Source organism: Erythrolamprus reginae, chromosome 5 (genome assembly GCF_031021105.1).
Source record: "Erythrolamprus reginae isolate rEryReg1 chromosome 5, rEryReg1.hap1, whole genome shotgun sequence".
NCBI lineage: Eukaryota > Metazoa > Chordata > Lepidosauria > Squamata > Dipsadidae > Erythrolamprus > Erythrolamprus reginae.
In genome coordinates, this window is record NC_091954.1 from 37,500,574 (window position 1) to 37,521,180 (window position 20,607).

At 38.4% G+C, this 20,607-nt stretch overlaps 1 protein-coding gene across 2 annotated transcripts in view; it reads right to left on the reverse strand.

The window, feature by feature from the left end:
• BTAF1 (B-TFIID TATA-box binding protein associated factor 1) overlaps window positions 1–20,607 on the reverse strand; it is a 98,673-nt gene that overhangs the window by 26,717 nt on the left and 51,349 nt on the right. For both annotated transcript variants that reach the window (XM_070752414.1, XM_070752413.1), the window contains exons 7-19: window positions 19,851–19,962; window positions 18,853–18,921; window positions 17,673–17,762; window positions 15,145–15,240; window positions 14,882–15,058; window positions 12,380–12,520; window positions 12,159–12,283; window positions 10,433–10,553; window positions 9,865–9,969; window positions 8,844–8,993; window positions 4,828–4,970; window positions 4,097–4,271; window positions 3,241–3,444 (exon numbers count right to left, since the gene is read on the reverse strand). In XM_070752414.1, coding sequence (XP_070608515.1) covers window positions 3,241–3,444; window positions 4,097–4,271; window positions 4,828–4,970; window positions 8,844–8,993; window positions 9,865–9,969; window positions 10,433–10,553; window positions 12,159–12,283; window positions 12,380–12,520; window positions 14,882–15,058; window positions 15,145–15,240; window positions 17,673–17,762; window positions 18,853–18,921; window positions 19,851–19,962 — 1,708 coding nt within the window. The remainder of the gene's footprint in view (window positions 1–3,240; window positions 3,445–4,096; window positions 4,272–4,827; window positions 4,971–8,843; window positions 8,994–9,864; window positions 9,970–10,432; window positions 10,554–12,158; window positions 12,284–12,379; window positions 12,521–14,881; window positions 15,059–15,144; window positions 15,241–17,672; window positions 17,763–18,852; window positions 18,922–19,850; window positions 19,963–20,607) is intronic.

The window sequence follows — 20,607 nt, forward strand, 5'->3', positions numbered from 1 at the left end:
ATGTTGATCTCTTTACTCAAAGTAATCAAAAATGCATAAGAAAATACAAAACAAAACTACACTTATGAGATTAAAAATAATTGTCAGAGGAACATTACACATTCAGGCAATGCTCTAAATATTTCAGGAAAAAAATATCATAATTTAGAAAATGTATTTAATCAAGTGACGTCTAGGTTGCTACCATTGTAATTCAATATATAAAGTACAAATAGCCAAAAATTATTAGAAAGGAAAGACAAAACAAGTAACAAATTACTCTTAAATTACATGCAAGTACTGTACCATATGGAAAGTGCAACTGCGTAATTAATTACACTTAAATTTGGAAAATCCATAGAGATGGAAAATCCTTGAACCTAAACCATTGTTTCTTTCAATGATTGAGCTCGAAATCTATTTCTCCCCATAGCCTCCAGGAATCAGGAAAAGTTGTTAAAAGACAACACCACCATCCAACCTTTTCGGCCTAGAATTTTAATATACAGCTACGTATCCTTTATGTATTGATGACATATCAGAGCACCATGTGGATGGATGACCTTGTTCAGCAATTTCATATGGAATTCAAACAGAAATGAGGCAATTATTAAAACTGAGGACTTTCCTTCTCCCCACAAGAATGACCCCTGGGCTCTTCTCTCTTTCACATCAAGGCAGATTAAAACCAGGCATGGAGAAAGGAGAATAGGTGTAACAGGGGTCCCCAATAAAGTGAAAAACTGCAAATCAATACAAGTTTAGCTCAACCTTGATGCTCCTAATCTCAGCCCTCACATCCCATTTTGGAACTGAAAAGAATTTTATTACATTAACATCAATGTATGGTTTCTCCGTTCATTTTAGTCTTCTGTAACATTCTACTTAACCAAAGATTTTGAAATCTGAGCAGTTCAGATGCTGGGAAAGGTATGATGAGCATCTTATGAACTAAACAATATTTGTCAACTATGGTTATTAGATATTAGACATTCTTATAACAACCTTCATACTGCATGCAGAAGGGCATTTCCATGAGTAAGAATTTGGCCTTGCCCTTTATAATGATAATGGAAAACTACAATAATATTCCTTACCAGGATCATCTTTGCATTTGCTCAAATACTGAAGATGAATCTGTGATTCATGTCATAAAATATAATTTATCTTACATTTGAGATTTTAATTCACTGTACTGCTTGTCTGCAGATCTTTAGACCACTCCCAACCAAGAATTATAAAAGAGCTATTTCAGGATTAGTTGAAGATAATGAAACTCCTAGCTGTTGCTATTACTATTTGAAGGTATGTCCTAGAGCAGAGATCTGCAACCTTAAAACACTCAAAGAGCCATTTGGCGCTGTTTCCCACAGGAAAAAACCCCCCACAGGGAGCCACAAAACTTGGGTGGGTGTAGTCAACTTGACATCACTCACTCCCAGTCACATGACCACCTAGCTACGCCTAACCAGCCAGTCATTAAGGCAGAGAACCAGAGAATGGTAGTGTCCCTACACTATTTGTAATTAGGAACCTTCTTTCTTTATTCCTTACTCTGGAATGGAATACATGCTCCACAATCATATTTTAAAGCATAATATTCACAACTTGAACTTTTCAGTTACACTCTTACATTTCTACTTGGAAGATGGAAGATAGATCCTGCTGGAGTTGGGCGGCATATAAATATCACAAAATAAATAAGTAAGTAAATAAACAAATAAATTTATGTAAAATTATTTTCTAACAGAAACTTTAATAGTTGCAGTAGCTTATTTTTAAAATAAGCTACTGCTTACTGCTTATCCTTTTTTCACCCTTAAGAGAGGCTGTAACTATCAACAGGATCATCTGTACTAAAAATAGACTGCATCTTGGAAGAGACTTATTTTGCTCATCAGTATGATTGTTATCAAAATCAGAGCATTCATTATGGCTAATAACCACATCCTCTGTAAGAGATCACTTTGTATCTCAATGTTTCTTTCTCATTTCCTCATTTCAAAGGCAGAAACGGATCTAAAATGCCAAAGGCGCAGGGAAAGGGGACACAGTGGCTCAGTGGCTAAGATGCTGAGCTTGTTGATCGAAAGATCGTCAGTTCAGCAGTTCCAATCCCTAGTGCTGCATAAGAGGGTGAGCTCCCGTTACTTGCCCCAGTTTCTGCCAACCTAGCAGTTCGAAAGCACGTAAAAAAATGCAAGTAGAAAAATAGGACCACCATTGGTGGGAAGGTAACAGCATTCCCTGCGCCTTTGGCATTTAGTCATGCCAGCCACATGACCTCAGAGACATCTTTGGACAGTGCTGGCTCTTCAGTTTTGAAATGGAATTGAGTACCACCCCATAAAGTCAGGAAGGACTAGCACATATGTGCGATAATCCTGTCTTAATTATTGCAATGCGCTCTACATGGGTCTACCCATGAAGAGTGTTTGGGGACTGAAGATAGTCCAGAATACAGCCACGCGAGTTGTTATGGGTTTACCTTGGTACACCCCTATAACACCAACACTCCGCATGCTGCACTGGCTACCAATTAGTCTCTGGTCACAATTGGTTTTTACCTATAAAGTACTACATGGCTTAGGACCAGACTATTTACAGGACCCTCTCCTACTGCATACCTCCCAGAGACCAATAAGATCCCACAGGGTTGGCTGTTTCTGGGTCCAGTCAACTAAGCAATGCAGGTTGGTGGGACCGCCGGGGAAGGCCTTCTCTGTGGCTGCCTCGGCTCTATGGAACCCCTCCCCCCACCCCCCCACCCCCAATGTCCATACTGCTTCCACCCTACTGGCCTTCTGGAAAGCTACAAAGACCTGGCTTTGCTACGGCCAAACATCTGTCACACCCAAAATATGTTGATTGGTATGCATGTTGTTTGCTAGGATTGTATGGTGGGTTTTATAATGAGGTTTTATAGTTTGACATTCAGATTTGACTTTTTACTATTATTGTTGTATTGCATTTTATTTGCTGTAAGCCGCCCCGAGTCCCCAATGGGATTGGGCGGCATTGAAATCCAAATGAATGAATGAATGAATGAATGAATGAATGAATGAATGAATGAATGAATGAATGAATGGCAGTCTAAACTGTGGCTGTGAACTGAGGTCTGCCTGTATGAAAAAAGATCCTACCTATTTTGGAGGATCAACAGATTTATTTTAAAGGGTAATTGCAGAGACTAGGGAACACTTTGCCACCATTGTTTCAATGTAAGTGTGAGGGCAAATCTTTTTTTTTTTATCTACTCACCAATTCATTAGCTTGATCTATTGTAAATACACTGCAGTTTACTTTGCTGGAAATATCAATGTTTGCATCGGTGAATAAAGCGATTAGTTGTTTGCATTCGTTCTGCATCCGGGTGAAGGGAATCGCAATTTCATCATAATAAAGATGTTCAGAAAGAACTCCAAGTAAGCGTAACAGGACAGCATCAGCCACTATTTTATTTTCCTGCAAACAACCAAAATTTTACATTTTGAATGAAAACGGTTTTCAAAGGTATACAGAGGATTAACTTATTACAAGTACTGAAAAACCTCTAATATGATAAATCTTATGGAACTGAATACTTAATGTTAATGTACATCAAAATTAAAAAATGGACTTCATCAGTTATGTACCCCAAAAAGCAGCAATATTTCAAATAGCCACCTGCTGGCTTTCAATTCTCAACCAATTTTTGAAAGCCCAGGACAGCATGGTAGAAAAGTCATACACAAAAATTAAAATGCTGCTATGCATATTCTTAGAAGACTGTTTGGGTACTTTCAGCCTCTGTCACTAAGGTCATGAATTACAGAGCTTCTTAGATGAAGAAGCTTCTTAGATGAGAAGCAAAATGTCTTCAAAAAACAACAAGAAAGTCCAGTTGCCTCTTGAAAAAAGCACTTTTGGGACAACTTTGACCTGGATGACTAAGAATCTCTATAGTCATCATGAATTACAGTTCTGCCAATTCCAGCCTATCTGAAAATTATCTTGCATATGGCCTGTTATCTGCTGATAGGAAATGGATATCTGAAAATTATAAGCTTTATTAAACAGAGGCAGAAATGGTTTAAGATGAAGAATATATGTTTTAACGGCTGTACTGTTCTCCTACCTTCTGCAAGGCAGCCCATTCACAGATTACTAATGCAACACTAAACCTCTGCAAAGCTGACTTGGAATTCAGGTGGAAAAGCAAGAGTTGGGCAAGTGATTCTGCTGGCTTGATTTCTTGGGAAGCAGCATTCACGCTGGGATCACAAATGCAGCAGCAGAGGGCTCCAAGTAATCTGGAACAATACATTTCTGTTAGTTGGGTTACAGGATTTAAGGCAATCTAATTCGAATCACTTATAAATTCTTTCTTGTTTAACATAAAGGCTTTCAAGAGTAAACTGACTTTATATGGGTGATTAGTAATATTATCAGAAGTGGGCTGCTACAGTGGAACGGTGACGCCCCCGGGGCTCTGAGTACTAGCGGAGTCCAGCGCAGTTCTGCTACTGTACCTGGGCAGGGAGTGAAATTGCACGCGGACACGCAGGGGCACCTGTGGTGCACCTATGTGTCTGCGTGCGATTTTGCTCCCTGCCCAGGTGCAGTAGCAAATTGCGCTGGACTCCGCTAGCACTCAGAGCCCCGGGGGCGAGCACACATCACCGTTCCACCTTAGCAGCCCTCCTCTGAATATTACGGATTGGAATTGAAACAGAAAGATGATAATGGAATTGATTATGTATTTGAAAAGTTATGTAAGATCAAACCAGATAACTGTGCAGAAAATATGTAAATTTGTTGAAAAAAACAAAAAAACACCCCTATTTTGAAAAAAGAGAATAAACTGACTTTGCGGCCATCATCCGAGCTCTTATAACAACAAAATCTCTAGTTGCCGAATCTTCCGTGACGGTTTCGGCACCAGCTATGTATTCTTGGACCACTTCTTTGGTCTGGGGTTGACTTGGACGCAGCTTCCCACCTGACTTTTCCTGTGAAAACAACACACCTGCTGTTAAGAGAGGACCTACGTTTTTTATTTGAAATGTGCATTTTAACCACAGATGAAATCTATGCAAGAATATAGAAGGGTCCTAAATTAAATATAAAATAAACATTTTTGTTGCATTTCAAGCATATGCATGCAAAGCTATAAGAACAATAGCTATCTCCATTTGTAACATTAGCTATCTCCAGTTCCCACCTCTGTCCTAATGTTTTGAAATTATAAAACAACACTTGTTATTCAACTGTAATTGCTGGCTAAGAGGCACTTATATGCTGTCCTGATGCACACAACAGAGAAAGAAATGCAGGCATAAGAACATTATCAGGCAAAAGGCAAATAGGAATTTTGTTTCTATTTCCAAAGTATAAAGAGAGGTGAAGCTTTATTTGCTCATTTGAGACATTTATTATTTTCTTCTTAATAATTATAAATGCTTTGGACTCCTTTCAGAAAAATTAAAAGCTGTGATACTTGATTTTTTTTTAATCTGTTTCATCCCATGCCTAAAGAACGTACCTATTTTCCTTCCTTTTTGAAGCTTAAAATTTGACAAATGCTAAGATTTTTAACTTGGATATGCACTTGAGTAATGAACCTAATGAAAATACAGTATTGAAATATAGTAATGAAAGTACTGTTTAGTATATCATATATAAAATATAGAATAATTTCAGTTAATTTCAAAAGAAAGTGACAAGGGAATCAGGAGGTATCTCATTTAAAACCACTCCTAGTCTCAACTTTGTAACCAACCAAAAACTGGACAAAATTGTGTCGTCACATTTGCCCATTTCACCAAATTTTTGGCAGCACCATCTCAGAGTGGAGGGTGTACCCAATGGTATTACAAGATAGCAAATAAATGAAAACACTCCTCAGTCAACTCAGCCAGAGGTAAGTAGACAAAGCTTTTGCTTTGATAAACAAGAACCATCAGGAAGGAAATTACATGGTAATTAATGGCATAATCTTTCTAAAGGTATATAGAAATAGATTTTTTGACCGATGTAAATAGTATGGGTAAGGTTTTCCGTCCTTTTTCTCCTCCCTCTCCTTTTCTGCCTTGAAGATCAGGTGTTGGGCGGCTGAAGGAACCTTCCCTTGGTCTTCCCGCTTGCCGCTTGCCAGTCCACACACGCCCCCCTGGATGAGCCGGCCACAGGGGCGAGGGGTGGGGATGAAGGGGCAGGACTTCCCGGGCGGAAGGCATGCTCGGCTCTGCCGCTCCAGCCCCTTTCGGCCGAGCCTCCCCGGCCAAGCAGCCAGGGAAGTCGAGCCAGGCGTGGCGGCGGCAGCGCTGCTTCTCCGGTCGCCCGGTCCTCTCCTGCCTCCTGCGCCGATGTTCCCCGCTGCGACGGAAGGCAGTCGCTTGGCTAGGGAGGCTCGGCCGAAAGGGGCTGGAGTGGCAGAGCCGAGCACGCCTTCCGCCCGGGAAGTCCTGCCCTTTCATCCCCGCCGACCACAGGGGCGAGGGGTGGGGATGAAGGGGCAGGACTTCCCGGGCGGAAGGCGTGCTCGGCTCTGCCGCTCCAGCCCCTTTCGGCCGAGCCTCCCCGGCCAAGCGGCAGCCTTCCACCGGGAGGCTCAGCATTCCGTCAGTCGTAGCGCTGGCTGTCAACTTTTCTTTTTAGCACTGGGGAGGCAAGTCAGCTCCTGCCCAGTTTTAAAAAGAAAAGTTGACAGCCAGCGATTGTTCCGCTGCCGCCAGCATGGCCTGGCTGGCAGCGGAAGATGTAACGGAGCCCACGGGGGATTCGCCTTCCTCCCACCCGCAGCCGAGACTGATTGTGGGCTCCTTCGCAACCTCGGAGAGCTTCCGGGGCATGAAAGCTCACGAAAACCAGGAAGCTCTCCGAGGTTGCGAAGGAGCCCACGATCAGTCGGCTGCCGGCGGGAGGAAAGCGAATGCCACGGGGCTGGGCTCGGCTCCCCCCTCGGCTCCCCCCCTTACCAGCCCCGCCGCGGAAGGCTCCATTCTGTTCCCTGCCGGCCCGATTGAGCGGCCGGCGGTCTCCATTCAGGGAACAGAATAAAAAAAAAATTATTTTTTAATATTTTATTTTTTTAAATAATATTTTTTGAAAAACCGCGTTGCAGCGTTTCGCGCTAATCGAGAACGCGCAAGTCGAGGGACCACTGTATTTCTTTTTTATATTTATTATTTGAGATACCTAATAGAAAAAATTCTGGAGTCTTCTTGATTTCCTGTCGCGTAATTTCTCTTAACCATCTTTCCACCATATTCCAATAGCTCTTTGCTTTTCAGCAAGTCCACCATAAATGATAATATGTACCTATTTCTTTTTTACACTTCCAACAGTTAGGTGATTTGCTTGGGAACATTTTTGAAATTCTATTAGGTGCCAAATGCCATCTATAAAACATCTTAATTTGGTTTTCTTTGAAAGAAACCGATTTGGTTATTTTCCAATTGTGTGTCCAGACCTTTTCCCATGTATTTAAATCTATTTCTTTACCTAGGTGTCTACACCAACTAATCATATTATCTTTTAATATCCAACCTACAGTCTTACAACTAATTAGGTATTAATATACTTTCCCAAACAATTTTCCTTGATTTATAATTAATAATTTCCCTAAAATATTGTTATTTTTCCTAAATATATATGTTCTTACATCTTTTTGGAATCTGGACTTAATCTGTGCGTGTTGCCACCAATCCATTACTACATCTGTTTCCAGTAATTCTTGTCTCATTTTCAAATTCCATTATCTAATATATCTTTATATTTCCATATTTTACCTTCTTGTAATAAATTAGGGAGACATACAGCTTCAATCGGAGATATCCATTCTGGCATTACTAAAAAGTGATCTTTTTTAATGTCATTCCAAACCTCCAGTAATGCCTTTCTAATTGTATGCCTCTTGAAGTAGGAATGATTGCTTATTTGACCCCATGACAATCATTAAGTGTTGTACCTCATGATTCTTGACAAATGTATCTTTTCTTTTATGTACACTGAGAACATATGCACCAAAGACAAATTCCTTGTGTGTCCAATCACACTTTGCCAATGCAGAATTCTTTTCTTTTCTTTTCTATTATATTCTATTCTAACAGCAGCAAATAAATAAAAATAAGTCAATCAATATTATGTCAACACTACAATTTACAGTAAAGAATTGTAGAGAAAATAAAATCAGATAGTGTAAACCCAGAACAGGGGTGTCAAACTCATGACATGTTGTCATCACATGACATATCACAATTCTCCCTTCACTAAAATGGGATGGGCATGGCCAGTGTGTGATGCATTTGGCCTGCGGGCTGTGAGTTTGACAACCCTGCCCTAGGAGATTATAGACACTGCAGTCAATAGCTACCGTATGGCAGTTTCTCAAATAACACAGCACATGTGTTATGCTACTGGCCCCTCCCAAATCAGATACAAGTTAGCTACTCGATTTATTTATAAATAAATAAAAATAACACTATATCTATAACTGTATATTAATTATTGTTTCCTATAGTGTATATACAGTATACAAGCCATTTTTAAGGGACCAATATTACACGTCCAAGCATCAGACTGGTGTTTTTTCAAACTTGGCAAATTTAAAGACATCTGGACTTCAGCTACCAGAATTGCCCCAGCCACCATGTTGACTATGGAATTCTAGGAATTGAAGTCCACAAATATGAAAGTTGCCAAGTTTGAAAAATGCTACCCTTAGGCCTTAGGAAAGAAAATGTTAATTAGTGAAATACAGAACAGTTCAGGGCAAAACTGGGGATTTCTACAAGAAAGACAAAGCCTGTCCAGCATTGCAAATACCCCATTCAAATAGGTATATAGTAGTTAAAGCAATACATTGTTTCCTCAAGTCTGACCTTCAGTTTGGCTTTCACCTCCAGCAACATATTTAAATCAATAGGCAAATGAGAAGGCTGCATCATCAGGCAGAGCCAAGCTCCCATCCATGGGCATGCAGCAGCTACCACATACTGTAAAGAAGCTTTGCTCAACAATTCAAGCCACACCTATTAAAGAAAAAGAAAGAAAATATACATAGTTAATTTAAAGATACTTACTATTATTAATAGGTCAGCATCTTAAGAGCAAAAACTCTAGCAGAAGGGTGTTAAACTCAAGGTCCATGGGCCAGATCTGATCCATGGGCCCTTCCTGGAAACAGCAAAGGGCCAGCCTCTGGTGCCTCTGCCCATGAAAATGGAGATTGGGAGGGCCATGAGCATCCTCTGTACTCCATTTTTCCTGGCAGAGGGTTGCAAGAGGCTGTGGTGGATGAAAACAGCCTTCATGAGTGATGATGAGCTGGCCACACTCATCCTGGCCATGCCCCACTGGCCCCGAGGTCAAACACAACCTTGATGCAGCCCTCAATGAAGCGAGTTTGACATCCCTGCTCTAGCATATAACAATTATTTTGATATGAGTTGTAGCAGTTCTTTTTCAATATAATAGTCAACTTTGGATAGAAAGCTAAGAGTCATATCTGCAATACTGTCACACTAAATTATAATTAACATTGATGGAATATTTTTTTCTTTCTCTTTTCTATCCTCAAAATTCTAAGCCATTTAAATAATAGAATTTTTAAACAAATGAAGGAGTCTCAATATGGAAATAGGAAAATGTATTAAAATTTATAATAAAGAGGAGAAAAAATATACCTTTTATTCAATGCATATTTTAAAATGATTGCAGAACATTATTTGTTCTTTAGTGAATAAATTATATCCAGACCCTTCCAATTTCAGTTCTACAGAATTGCATTTCATGCATGGTGCTCATAAAATCAAACACTTAATGATAAAACTCAACCATCAGAAAAGATATACAGTTTTATTAATAAGGTACGGCAAATGAAAGGGCTAATGAGACACATACCTTATGTATTAATTCTAAAATTTCTTGGTTACTTTCCAAAATACAAAACTGGAAGATATGTCTTAACATGTCTTGCAAAATGGGAGTTAGCCAGCTTGCAGAAGTCTAATAACAAAAAGGAATACAAAAATTATTTTAATTAGCAACCAATCGCTTTAACAAAACAGGTCTGAATTACCATACAGCAATACTTCAAGCTTAAATCAATTAAATTAATCATCTGCACTATATTAGTTGTATTTTTAAATATTGGATTGTTGTAATAATGAAAAATGGTTTGAAAGGGAAACAAAAGTGAAAAATAGAATTTCTACATAATCACAAATTAAGTCCAACCAAACTTCCCTTGCTCTAATGCAGGGGTCCCCAATCCCCAGTCCGTGGACTGGAACTGGACCTCAGCATGCCAACAACCAGGCCGTGAAAACAAGTGAAGCCCCATCCGCGAGATGTAGGCAGCATGCAAAAGCACAGCCCCTCCAGTCCATGGAAAAACCTTTCTCCATGCAACCGGTCCCTGGTGCTCAAAAGATTGGGAGCCACGGCTCTAATGACAACAGTTACTCACCTGATCTTGTGTAGTCAACAGAGTAAACAATGTTTCTAATGCTGCTTTTCGGACAGAAGATATTGTGTGATGAAGAAATGGCCACACACGTGGTACCAGAACTGTGAGTGACTGCTGAATACTAAAACATGGTGGAGGAGCAATAAAGATTAAAAAAAATATGAGTCCATAAATTAGTCAATACATTTTGCAATGCATATTTGTATTTTCAGGTTGAAAATGTTATCATTATGTTGATACAAGTCAACGTATGTAGCCTACTAACATCTACTAACTGGCAATAAGCTGTTTGCCTTATTACTATTTTTAGAAGCCTATTTTATATTTCGGGAAGGTTCCTACAGCAAAAAACTATTCTAAAAATGTATAGAAATGTAAACGAATTAGATAAATGTGGAGAACTAGAACCTAAGTCACTGTCATCCATGGAAGCTTTTTTGATTTGGGGTCCCTCTCAGTCCAATATATCTTACACATTGGCTGATCTGAGGAAAACTGGACCAGAGTGCTATTTTACCTTGAATGTCTGGAGGAAAAGTAGGATACATGATTAATGAACAATATGTTTATGTGAAACTAAAATGGGAATACTTATTATATTGTTCAAGGATATAGAGAATAGATAACTGCAGATCACAGGAAATATGGCTCAAAGCAATATGAATAAATTTTGTACCCATTCCATTTAGCCATGGTAAGATAAGTTTTTAAAGAAAAACATTCAGAAAGAATTAAAAAATAATTGGATTGCACATTTAATTGAGCAAGACTTGATAGGGCAGGGATTTACAGGAGAAAATGAACTGTTCAAGTTGGATTTCCAAATGTTTATGAGAAGTTTACAAAGAATGAAACTATTTAGCATAGAGATTGTATTTAACTCAGATATAGAAAGTTGGGAGATGCACTTAAAGCTGAATTCCAAATTCCGCACAATACCCCAGATAAAAACTGATACATTAATTAGTCACAAATGTAGATGACTTTTAGGGAAGAAATGAAAAATGGATGGGAGATAACCTATCTCATGGGGATGGAGGTGTTGCCTGAAATGATCGTGAAGAAAAATTCTATACTTCATAGCATTTTATGGAATTTTACTTTTTTATATGTATGTGCTGCTTTTTCCCTTAGTGAAAGAAAGGATTCTATCTCTCCACCACAAAATTCTCTAGAAATTATCTTGATCTTAGAGCTGGAAGCAGAGTTGCCTTCTTGACTCATACTGAATAGTTGAACAGTACTCAAAAGCTTATATCATGGTGCAATACAAGTCTATTATTTATTATTTCTTACTGAATCAAATTACTGTGACTCTCGGCAACCGACAAAACAAAAAAAGTGATAATAATAAAGGTGGACCTAATTTATGCAGACTCAAAAGGAAGGGTATTAATGTTGGAATTAATAAAAAGGGGAAGAAAACATTATTGGTAAATATATATGCTCCAAATAAAATCAAAATGAGTTCTATAAGAAAATTCACAAAAAAATTATTGAGATAGATTGTAAGAAGCGGAGAGAAGACTGAACGCATGACATCATGTTATTAAAGCAAACATATTATCACTATTGCTCCTATCGCACACTTCAAAACAGCTAAGGCAATTATGCCTACGCAAATATATTAAAAATATTCTAAGAGCCATTTTGACAGCTGAACAATAAATAAGGTTGGTGATCAGATAAAACAAGGATATTCAACTAGAAAAATTACATAGATTACCTGCATCTTTGGACCTGAGAATAAGTTAAAAGGGATGAAAGAAGGGTCATGATGCTGTTTGTGGAAGCTGTCAGGTCATCTAAATCTAGAAGGGCATCCCACAGTATATTAAGAATAAAAGGGACCTAAAATATGAGCAGAGCAATGAAAAATGCATGAGGTCAAATATGGCACACCAGAGCCAAGCCAATTCCTACAGAAATATTAGCATTTCTACTTACTTTCTCTGGCTGAAGGTGGACAAGACTCTCTACAACTGGCACCAGAGATGCTGCAGCAACAGCTCTAACATCATCATCCAAATCTTGCAGTCCTTCAGTGATTGCAGGCAAGACTTTAGGTAGTAGTGTTTCAATCAGATCCTATAAAAGCAAAATCTGTTAAGCATAGGATCCAATAGTAAAAGAGATTCTGAGCCTGTGGGGAGAATTGTTTTCCAGTCATGTCCTCTTTCACCTTCATATCTTTCTATTCAAGAATGAAATCAACATCTTAAAACTGATAGGTCAGTGATGGTGAACCTATGGCACGCATACCACAGGTGGCACACAGAGCCATATCTGCTGGCATATGAGCCGTTGCCTTACCTTAGCTCCAGTGTGCATGTATGTGCCAGCCAGCTGATTTTCATCTTACACGTAGGGTCTTGGGAGGGTGTTTTTGGCTTCCAGAGGGCCTTCAGGGGGGTGGGGGGAAGGCATTTTCGCTTTCCATAGGCTCTAGGGAAGCCTCTGGGGCCTGATGAGGGCAAAAAAATGGGCCTACTGGGCTCACCAGAAGTCAGGAAATAGGCCATTTCTGGCTTCCAGAGGACCTCTGTAGGGGACAGGGGAAGCTGTTTTCGCCTTCCCCAGACATTGAATTATGGGTGTGGGCACTCAGGGATGTACAAGAGTCTGTGTGCCTGTGCTTTTGGCATCTGAGGGAAAAAAGGTTCGCCATCACTGAGATAGGCCAATCATTAAAAATAAACTGGAGACACCTCAAAATGAAGTTTGGAAGCTCTCTCTGTATGTGCAGTAGCTTATTCATAAAAAAAACCCCTCCTTCCTTCCCCTCCTCTAAAAGGCTTGACAAATGTATGTCAACTAGGTTTATTAGTTGTGGCAGTAAAATGGAAATTGAAAAATGAAGAAAGACTTAGGGGGAAAAACCCCACCCTCAGATTATGCCAGTCTAAAAATGTGCTCCGTGCCTGATAAGAAAGAACACAAACCAGTTGTTCCATTTGCCTAAGAAATGAAAGCAAATATTCCTGAAGGGAAGAATGGGAGGGAGATTAAAGTTCCAATAAGAAAACAAATAGGGAACTTTCTCTATTTTTGTGTAAACTATCCCCCAAATATGAAATCAAGTTTGGGACTTTGTGGGATAGAATTAGAAGTCTATTACACATTTCTTCTTAAATTATAAATCCTCTTTTTTATCTAAATCTGTCTGATTAGCCAATGTACATTGCCTGCTGTTTCATAGTTGCTTGAGCTCTTAACAGGAACACTTGCCCTAGAGATATATAACAAATTGTGCAGCTGGACCTGTTTATTTATTATTAATGAAGCAACCATTAATTTATGGTTAGAAATGATTTATTGGATTCATCTGGAATATTAGAGAGAATTTTAAAACAAACTGAAACTCTCAAATAAATTTTGCCATAATTATTTCCCTTTGGGAAATAATGTTTAGAATACTCCACATATGACCCCAAGCTCCTCATATTATATCTCCAAAATTTAGCAACAAAAAGTTTGTTTTCAAACCTAAGTGAAAGGATCACACTAGAAGCTTCACATTTCCTTTTTTCTTCCTCTTAAACATCCCAAACTAACATTTTAGACCAATTAAGAGTCTTTTCCATAATTTAAAAAGGAATTTTGAAAAGGATTTTAAGAGTGAAAACGTACATGGAAAGTAAATTGTTCTAATCCTCACATGGTAAAATATTTTCCCAAATGGATGATTTCAGTTTTTTTATTTGCAAACAAATTCATAGAATGGTTTATGACTTATCAGATCTCAATATCCAATAGAACATGTCCTTCCATGGGCAACATCCACATGTTAAATTAATTATTATGTACATAATAATGATGATTTTCTGTACCTCCTGACCCTATTTTGATATATTCCTCTTAGGATTTCACTCTTTAATTTTAAGTTTTCTCTTTTTCCCATCTTTAAATATTTAACATTACTCAGAACCATTCTGACTATAGATAATCTCTGAATTATGGTTGTAAATTGTAATGGTCACATTTTATGACTTTTTTGTGGTAGTTATTAAGCAAATCCACCATTTGCTATGGTGGGATTTTGCTAAAAACCAGAAGTAAGTACATGCTGATTTTTGGCAAAACTGATGTAAAATATGGTCACATGACCATGGACTTATGAAAATAAATGACATCTATTACTGAATGGCTGAAATGTGGTTACATGATTGCAAAAACGTTTCCCAGTCAACAAATGTCAGATCTGGGTTATAAATCCTCCTTTTCAGGTAGGTTATAAACTTTGGTCATAAGCGGCTGATTTTAAGTCAAGGACTGCCTTCAGTTTTGATAGTGCAAGGTTTTTTTTAAAGCTTCTGTGTCCAATATTTGGCATTAACACTTATCTGCTATCAAGAAATTCACATGCATTTTTTCAAAAAATTGGATCTTTTCACATAACTTCAAAAATCAAGCAAAGCAACAAAAGATTGAAGAATGTTTAATAGTTACCTGACGAACTGCTAAAGCATACTTTATTCCTAGAAGACCTCCATGCCTTACTTCCCACTGCTCTTGTGTAAGTAATTTTAGCAGGATAGCAACAGTTTTATGAACTCCACTCTCATTCATATGTTTCAGCACTACTCCCAAAGTTTGAGCACAAGTTTCTCTCACAGGTGCCACTACCTGAGGTTAGAGGAAAACAACACTCTTGTAGGTGCAATTTAAAAAAGTAGGGTGGGCATAGTGTTGAAGGTGCATACTGTACTTACTTCATCTGAAATAAAATCACCAAATCTGTCTAAAGCAAATACACAAAGAAGTCTGATTGCCAGATCTTCCAGCCAATCTTGGTGTTGTTGAATTATCTGTTTATCAAAGAGATTTTAAATTGAAGAGAAATTAAAATATTTCCCCTTGGTATGAAGGCTCATAAAAGCATTGTTAAGAGATAACCAATAATGAAATATGGAAAATATAATTCTGTGTTTTTCTATTAGACTGCCTTATTATAAGGTGCACCATGAAATATTACTCTGTTCCCCAGAAATTATATTTATTTAAAAAGATAAGGGCATTTTTACTGTATGAGAAAAGATACTAATCTAACTCCATCAATGAACAGTGCTAGAGAATTAGTGCAACTCTGAAGTGAAGATTAAATAGCGTACTAGTTAAAGAATTATGTTTCCCAAATTAAAAGAAAAACAAAGAGGAAAAGGTCTTACAGCTTTCACATTGTCATGCTAGCTTCTATCTGAATTTGTTTACCAAAACATGTTTACCAAAACACCATGAAAGGAAAACAAAACTTTATTATCTGGTCATCTCCCAATACACACAGTGATATAATCAATTTAATTTAATTTATTGTATTTCTATGCCGCCCAACTCCCGAAGGACTCTGGGTGGCTTACAACAGGATATAGAAAATATATTTAAAAACATCATAAAAGATTAAAAAGTTTTTAAAAAATCATATATATGCAAATCATTCAGGCCGGACCTCGCAAATTGCGAGATCAATGACCCTGAGCCTGCCGGGTCTTCAATGCTTTCCGGAAGGCCAATAGAGTGAGGGCAGTCCTGATCTCAGGTTGGTTCCAGAGAGCTGGGGCAACCACAGAGAAGGCCCTTCCCTGTGGGCCTGCTAGCCGACACTGTTTAGTTGACGGGACCTGGAGAAAACCAACTTTGTGGGATCTTACCGGACACTGGGAACTATGAGGTAGAAGGCGGTCTCGAAGATAACCTGGCCCTGAGCCATGTAGGACTTTAAAGGTGACCAGGTATACTAGAGGGACTGGAACAAGTAATCGCTTTGAAACAGCGAATCCTAGTTCTCCAAGAGCGTCCTACCTCTTTCTCGCCATATCTACTTCTCCCAGTTACGACTGTAATACGTCAGCTCTCAAACACCCTAGAGGTCCCCAACCACATCTACGGCCCTCCTCCTTCTTTGCAGGTCGGGCTCCCCACTCATACCAAGCTGAGGGTTAAATCTGAATCCCCATCTGCTTCTGTTTACATTTTCAGCAGAGGGGGCGCCATTCTTTACCTCCGGCTTACTCATTATCCCCGAGACTCAGTCATTCCCAATCCAACACTCTTTCCACATACACATCAACACGCACACACAGAAGATAAAACCAATCTTTAAATTAGAAACATAGAAACATAGAAGTCTGACAGCAGAAAAATACCTCATGGTCCATCTAGTCTGCCCTTATACTATTTTCTGTATTTTATCTTAGGATGGATATATGTTTATCCCAGGCATGGGATTAATTAAATTAAAACAGGATGATAAAAACAGGATACTAAAATTCACAGTTACGTGACCCTAGGTGGCTTCAAAGGGTAGTCTATGGGAAAGTGAATTATCATAAAAAAACCACCTTGATATGGACTGTCATTAGGACCCATAATTGTGGCTTGCCAATGAAACATGTCCTTTACAACAGGACCTGCAGAATGGAGGGGAGGAACAAGTAGGCTCAGACGGGGGAAACAACCAGGCTCTGCAACAGGCAAACAGTTCTTTTTTGTGTTTCCTCTTCTTTATTTCCTCCCCAAGCCTCCTTTTGGGTTATCTGGAATCCGCCAAAATCCCCAAGCTGTCCCTGGACTACTCCAAAGTTACTTGTGGAAGGGGGGATTGCGGAGATGCAGCTGATAACGCAGGGGACAAAGCTTCTCCGCTCATCCGCTGCTCTCCGCTGGTTCCTAACTTGCAAAAGAAGCCAGGTTTAAGTAGTGTCAGTGGAGAGCTTCCTCCCAGTTCTAAAACCAATTACCCTCTGAAAAGCTGTTCATGCAGCCTGCAGACGACAGAGCTTGTGAATTGGAGACTTGACTGAAGAGCTCGTTCTCCCTAGAGAAGACTGGCACCAGCGCTGCTTGCTATGGGAAAATAGTCCCCAAATTCCCCACATTTCCTGTTGTTACTCTTGGTTCTAATGGTGAAGCACGCTCTGCTCCCGGGAGCCACTGCCTATGGCGATGAAGGAGGAAGGTTCAATCCTCCAACACATTGCACTTTATGTATAAAACCAAATAATAGATACAGAATCTGTATCAAGTTCAATCATCTTATGAAAAACTCCATTAACACAGAAACATTCTGAAGATCAGGGCAATCTGATATACTGTTTTCTACTAACAATAGAGATCATAATAACCAAAATAGAATGTTGGGTTTGATGCACAGAGCTTAAGCCTGCACTGAGATGTCCTATTTACTTTTTTGGAAAGTTGAAGACATTGCACTCTGAGTGTACAAATTCTGTTTCGAGCTTACCTCTTCTACAGTGCTGTCTCCCATTTTACCACCACTTTTCCCATGAGCTTTGAGTACTTCTCTCAGTCCAACACCTGCACCATGACGAATCTAAAAAACACCGACACCCCACCCCCTCCAATATATTAAGATTCTGGAATTATAAGAACAGAATTTCACACAAAGTTTATACAAACATATATAAATATACATATGACCCTCTTTTCTTTTTGCTGTTGGAGCATCTAACTAGAGTTTGTTATGATATCGAGAGAACACTGATTATCCCTACCCAAAATCTTACCTTCCATGTGACCTGATTTGCAGTTATTTTTAATGTCTTCCCCTTAAGTACACACATTAAACAATGCAATGCAGATACGAAAGGGAAGATCTGGTTGACATAATGATACACATTTGTCATTCTACTGTCAGTGTAATTAGGAAGGAATGCCTATGTTTATAAATATATACCTAAATTTATTAAAGGATAATTCATCCTACAATGAATATGCAAAGAAGCAAAACAACAACAACAGAATAACAGATTAGATAGAATTTAGAATTTGTCAAAAGTTAAAATAAATACTACTTTAGAACTCTCGAAACAAATCTGAAACTTAAATGAAATCAGAGTATAAAATGCATTTGGCAGGTCCAAGACTATTATTTTTCCAATACCCAATTCAACGTTTGATTTAGACATCTTTTTTAAACCTTAATGTTCAAACTACTAAAACTTGAATGAAAGTGGTTTGAATAGTAATAACAATAGCTTTTAGACTTATATAACACTTCATAGTGCTTTTATAGCCCTCTCTAAGCGGTTTACAGAACCAGCATATTGCCCCGAACAATCTGGGTCCTCATTTTACCCACCTCGGAAGGATGGAAGGCTGAGTCAATCTTGAGCTGGTGGTGAGATTTGAACTGCTGAACTATAGCTAGCAGTTAGTTGAAGTAGCCTACAGTGCTGCACTTTAACCACTGTGCTACCCCAGCTCATGATGTAGTGATTAAGGGCATCAAATTAGAAACCAGGAAACAACGGAATATATGTGCCTGTTCTCAGGAAAGTTTTCATCTGGGAGGAACTTTAAGTCTTTTCCTGGGCTTCCTTTAGCCTGAATGCACCCATATTGTAGAATCATCTCTTCCTTACAATCCAGTTATTATCAAGAACAGAGAAAGAAACACTTACCTCCCAGGATGGATCAAAGAGATCATTACACACTTCTTCACAAAAGCTTTCCAAAGGCCATTCATTGCTCTAAAGAAAAAAAAAGACTTATGATTGTACTTTAAGTTATGCTTTAAAATTGAGGTGGTAGAGTGATGCATTATCATTTACATTTGGCATAATCTTCTGAATTATTTGGGAAAAAAGCAATTCTATTCAATAATAAAAGTAATTAATGTAAGGATTTAAGAGATGCTTCTAGTTTAAAAATCCTTCTCCAGTCCCAATCGTTTCCTACCTCAAGTGGACAATTGAAGCAAGAATCTGTCTGGTCCCCACTAGGTTTTGAATCTAATGTTAGGCAAAGCCCAATAAGGTAGCCCTTTACTTATGTTGTAACTGAGCCTGACATTACAGTTAAGTCACGTCAGTCATTAAACAACTGTTTTACAACTACGTATTTCACAACAGAAGTAAATACCGTACTGCTATTCTGTACTGCTAACTGGGGGAAAATGCTGAAAATCTTACTTACATGATTGCAGGATGCTGCAAATGGCTATAAATGTGAACTAGTTGTCAAGCACCCAAAATGTGGTCAGGTGACCACAAGTGTGTGTGTGTATGTGTGTGTGTGTGTGTGTCCCCGTCCATCCTCAGCAGAACTCCAGAACTGAGTTGTAAGTTCTAACTTCAAATGCCTGCTAAGCAACCAGTTGTCAAGCAAGCTTTAAATGATCTTAATTATGAATTAGCAAGGCATTAAGATGAGCCATTCAAACTAAGAAAGCTTGCATTCCACACTTCAGCATCTTAAATTTCCCTATTTTGCTTTGATTGATGTTGCTTTTGAATGAGAGAAATGTCTCACTCTACAATGTCTACAATGAGCAGGATTTAATGTCTACAATGAGCAGGACTAATGGAGAGTATTATATGTTTTAAAAACAAAATATTTCATTTCAAGTAATGAAGATGAATTTTCTGTCAATTAAATCTATTATGAAGACTTCCTGTACCTCTTCTGGAACATTATCAACTAAAAGTTTGGAGTCAGTTGCAGGTTGACTGATAATAACATTTCCAATTTTTCTTCTTTTTTCTTCTGGTTCACCATCAGTGCTGTCATTGCTAGAAAAGATATTGAAATATTTGTCAAATACTTCCATAATGATGGCCATATTACACCAGGGGTCCAACCTTAGCAACTTTAAGACTTGCGGACTTTGACTTTCAGAATTCCCTTGGCTAGGGAAATCTGGAAATTAAACTAGAGAAATCTTAAAAGTTGCCAAGGTTGAGCAATCCCGTATTACACTGTCTGTATTTATACTACAAACAAATTTGCTATAATGCTATTAAAATGGTTCATATTAGGGAAGGTATATTTTATAAAGACATGAAATCATCATTAGCAAATGCCAGAATATGGACAAATCACATATAATTGCTAAGAATATTCCAATATCAGAAATGTCTAAAAACTGAAAAAAGGAGAACTATAGTAATAAGAGCAGCAACTAGAGTAATAATTCATACTTGCTACCTTTATGATTTATCATTACACTCTTAATATTTTACTGCACAAAATTGGAAAATATGGTAATAACAACTCATAGGAGATTGCCTTGTTAGTGGAATGACTATTGAAATGCAGTGACCTGGATGTATATACTAAGGGGAAATAAGGCAAATTGAGAAAAGATCAAGAATTTTACCATGTTGACTAAAACAGGACAATAAGATGCAGGGCAACATGTAGTATTGATAACAACG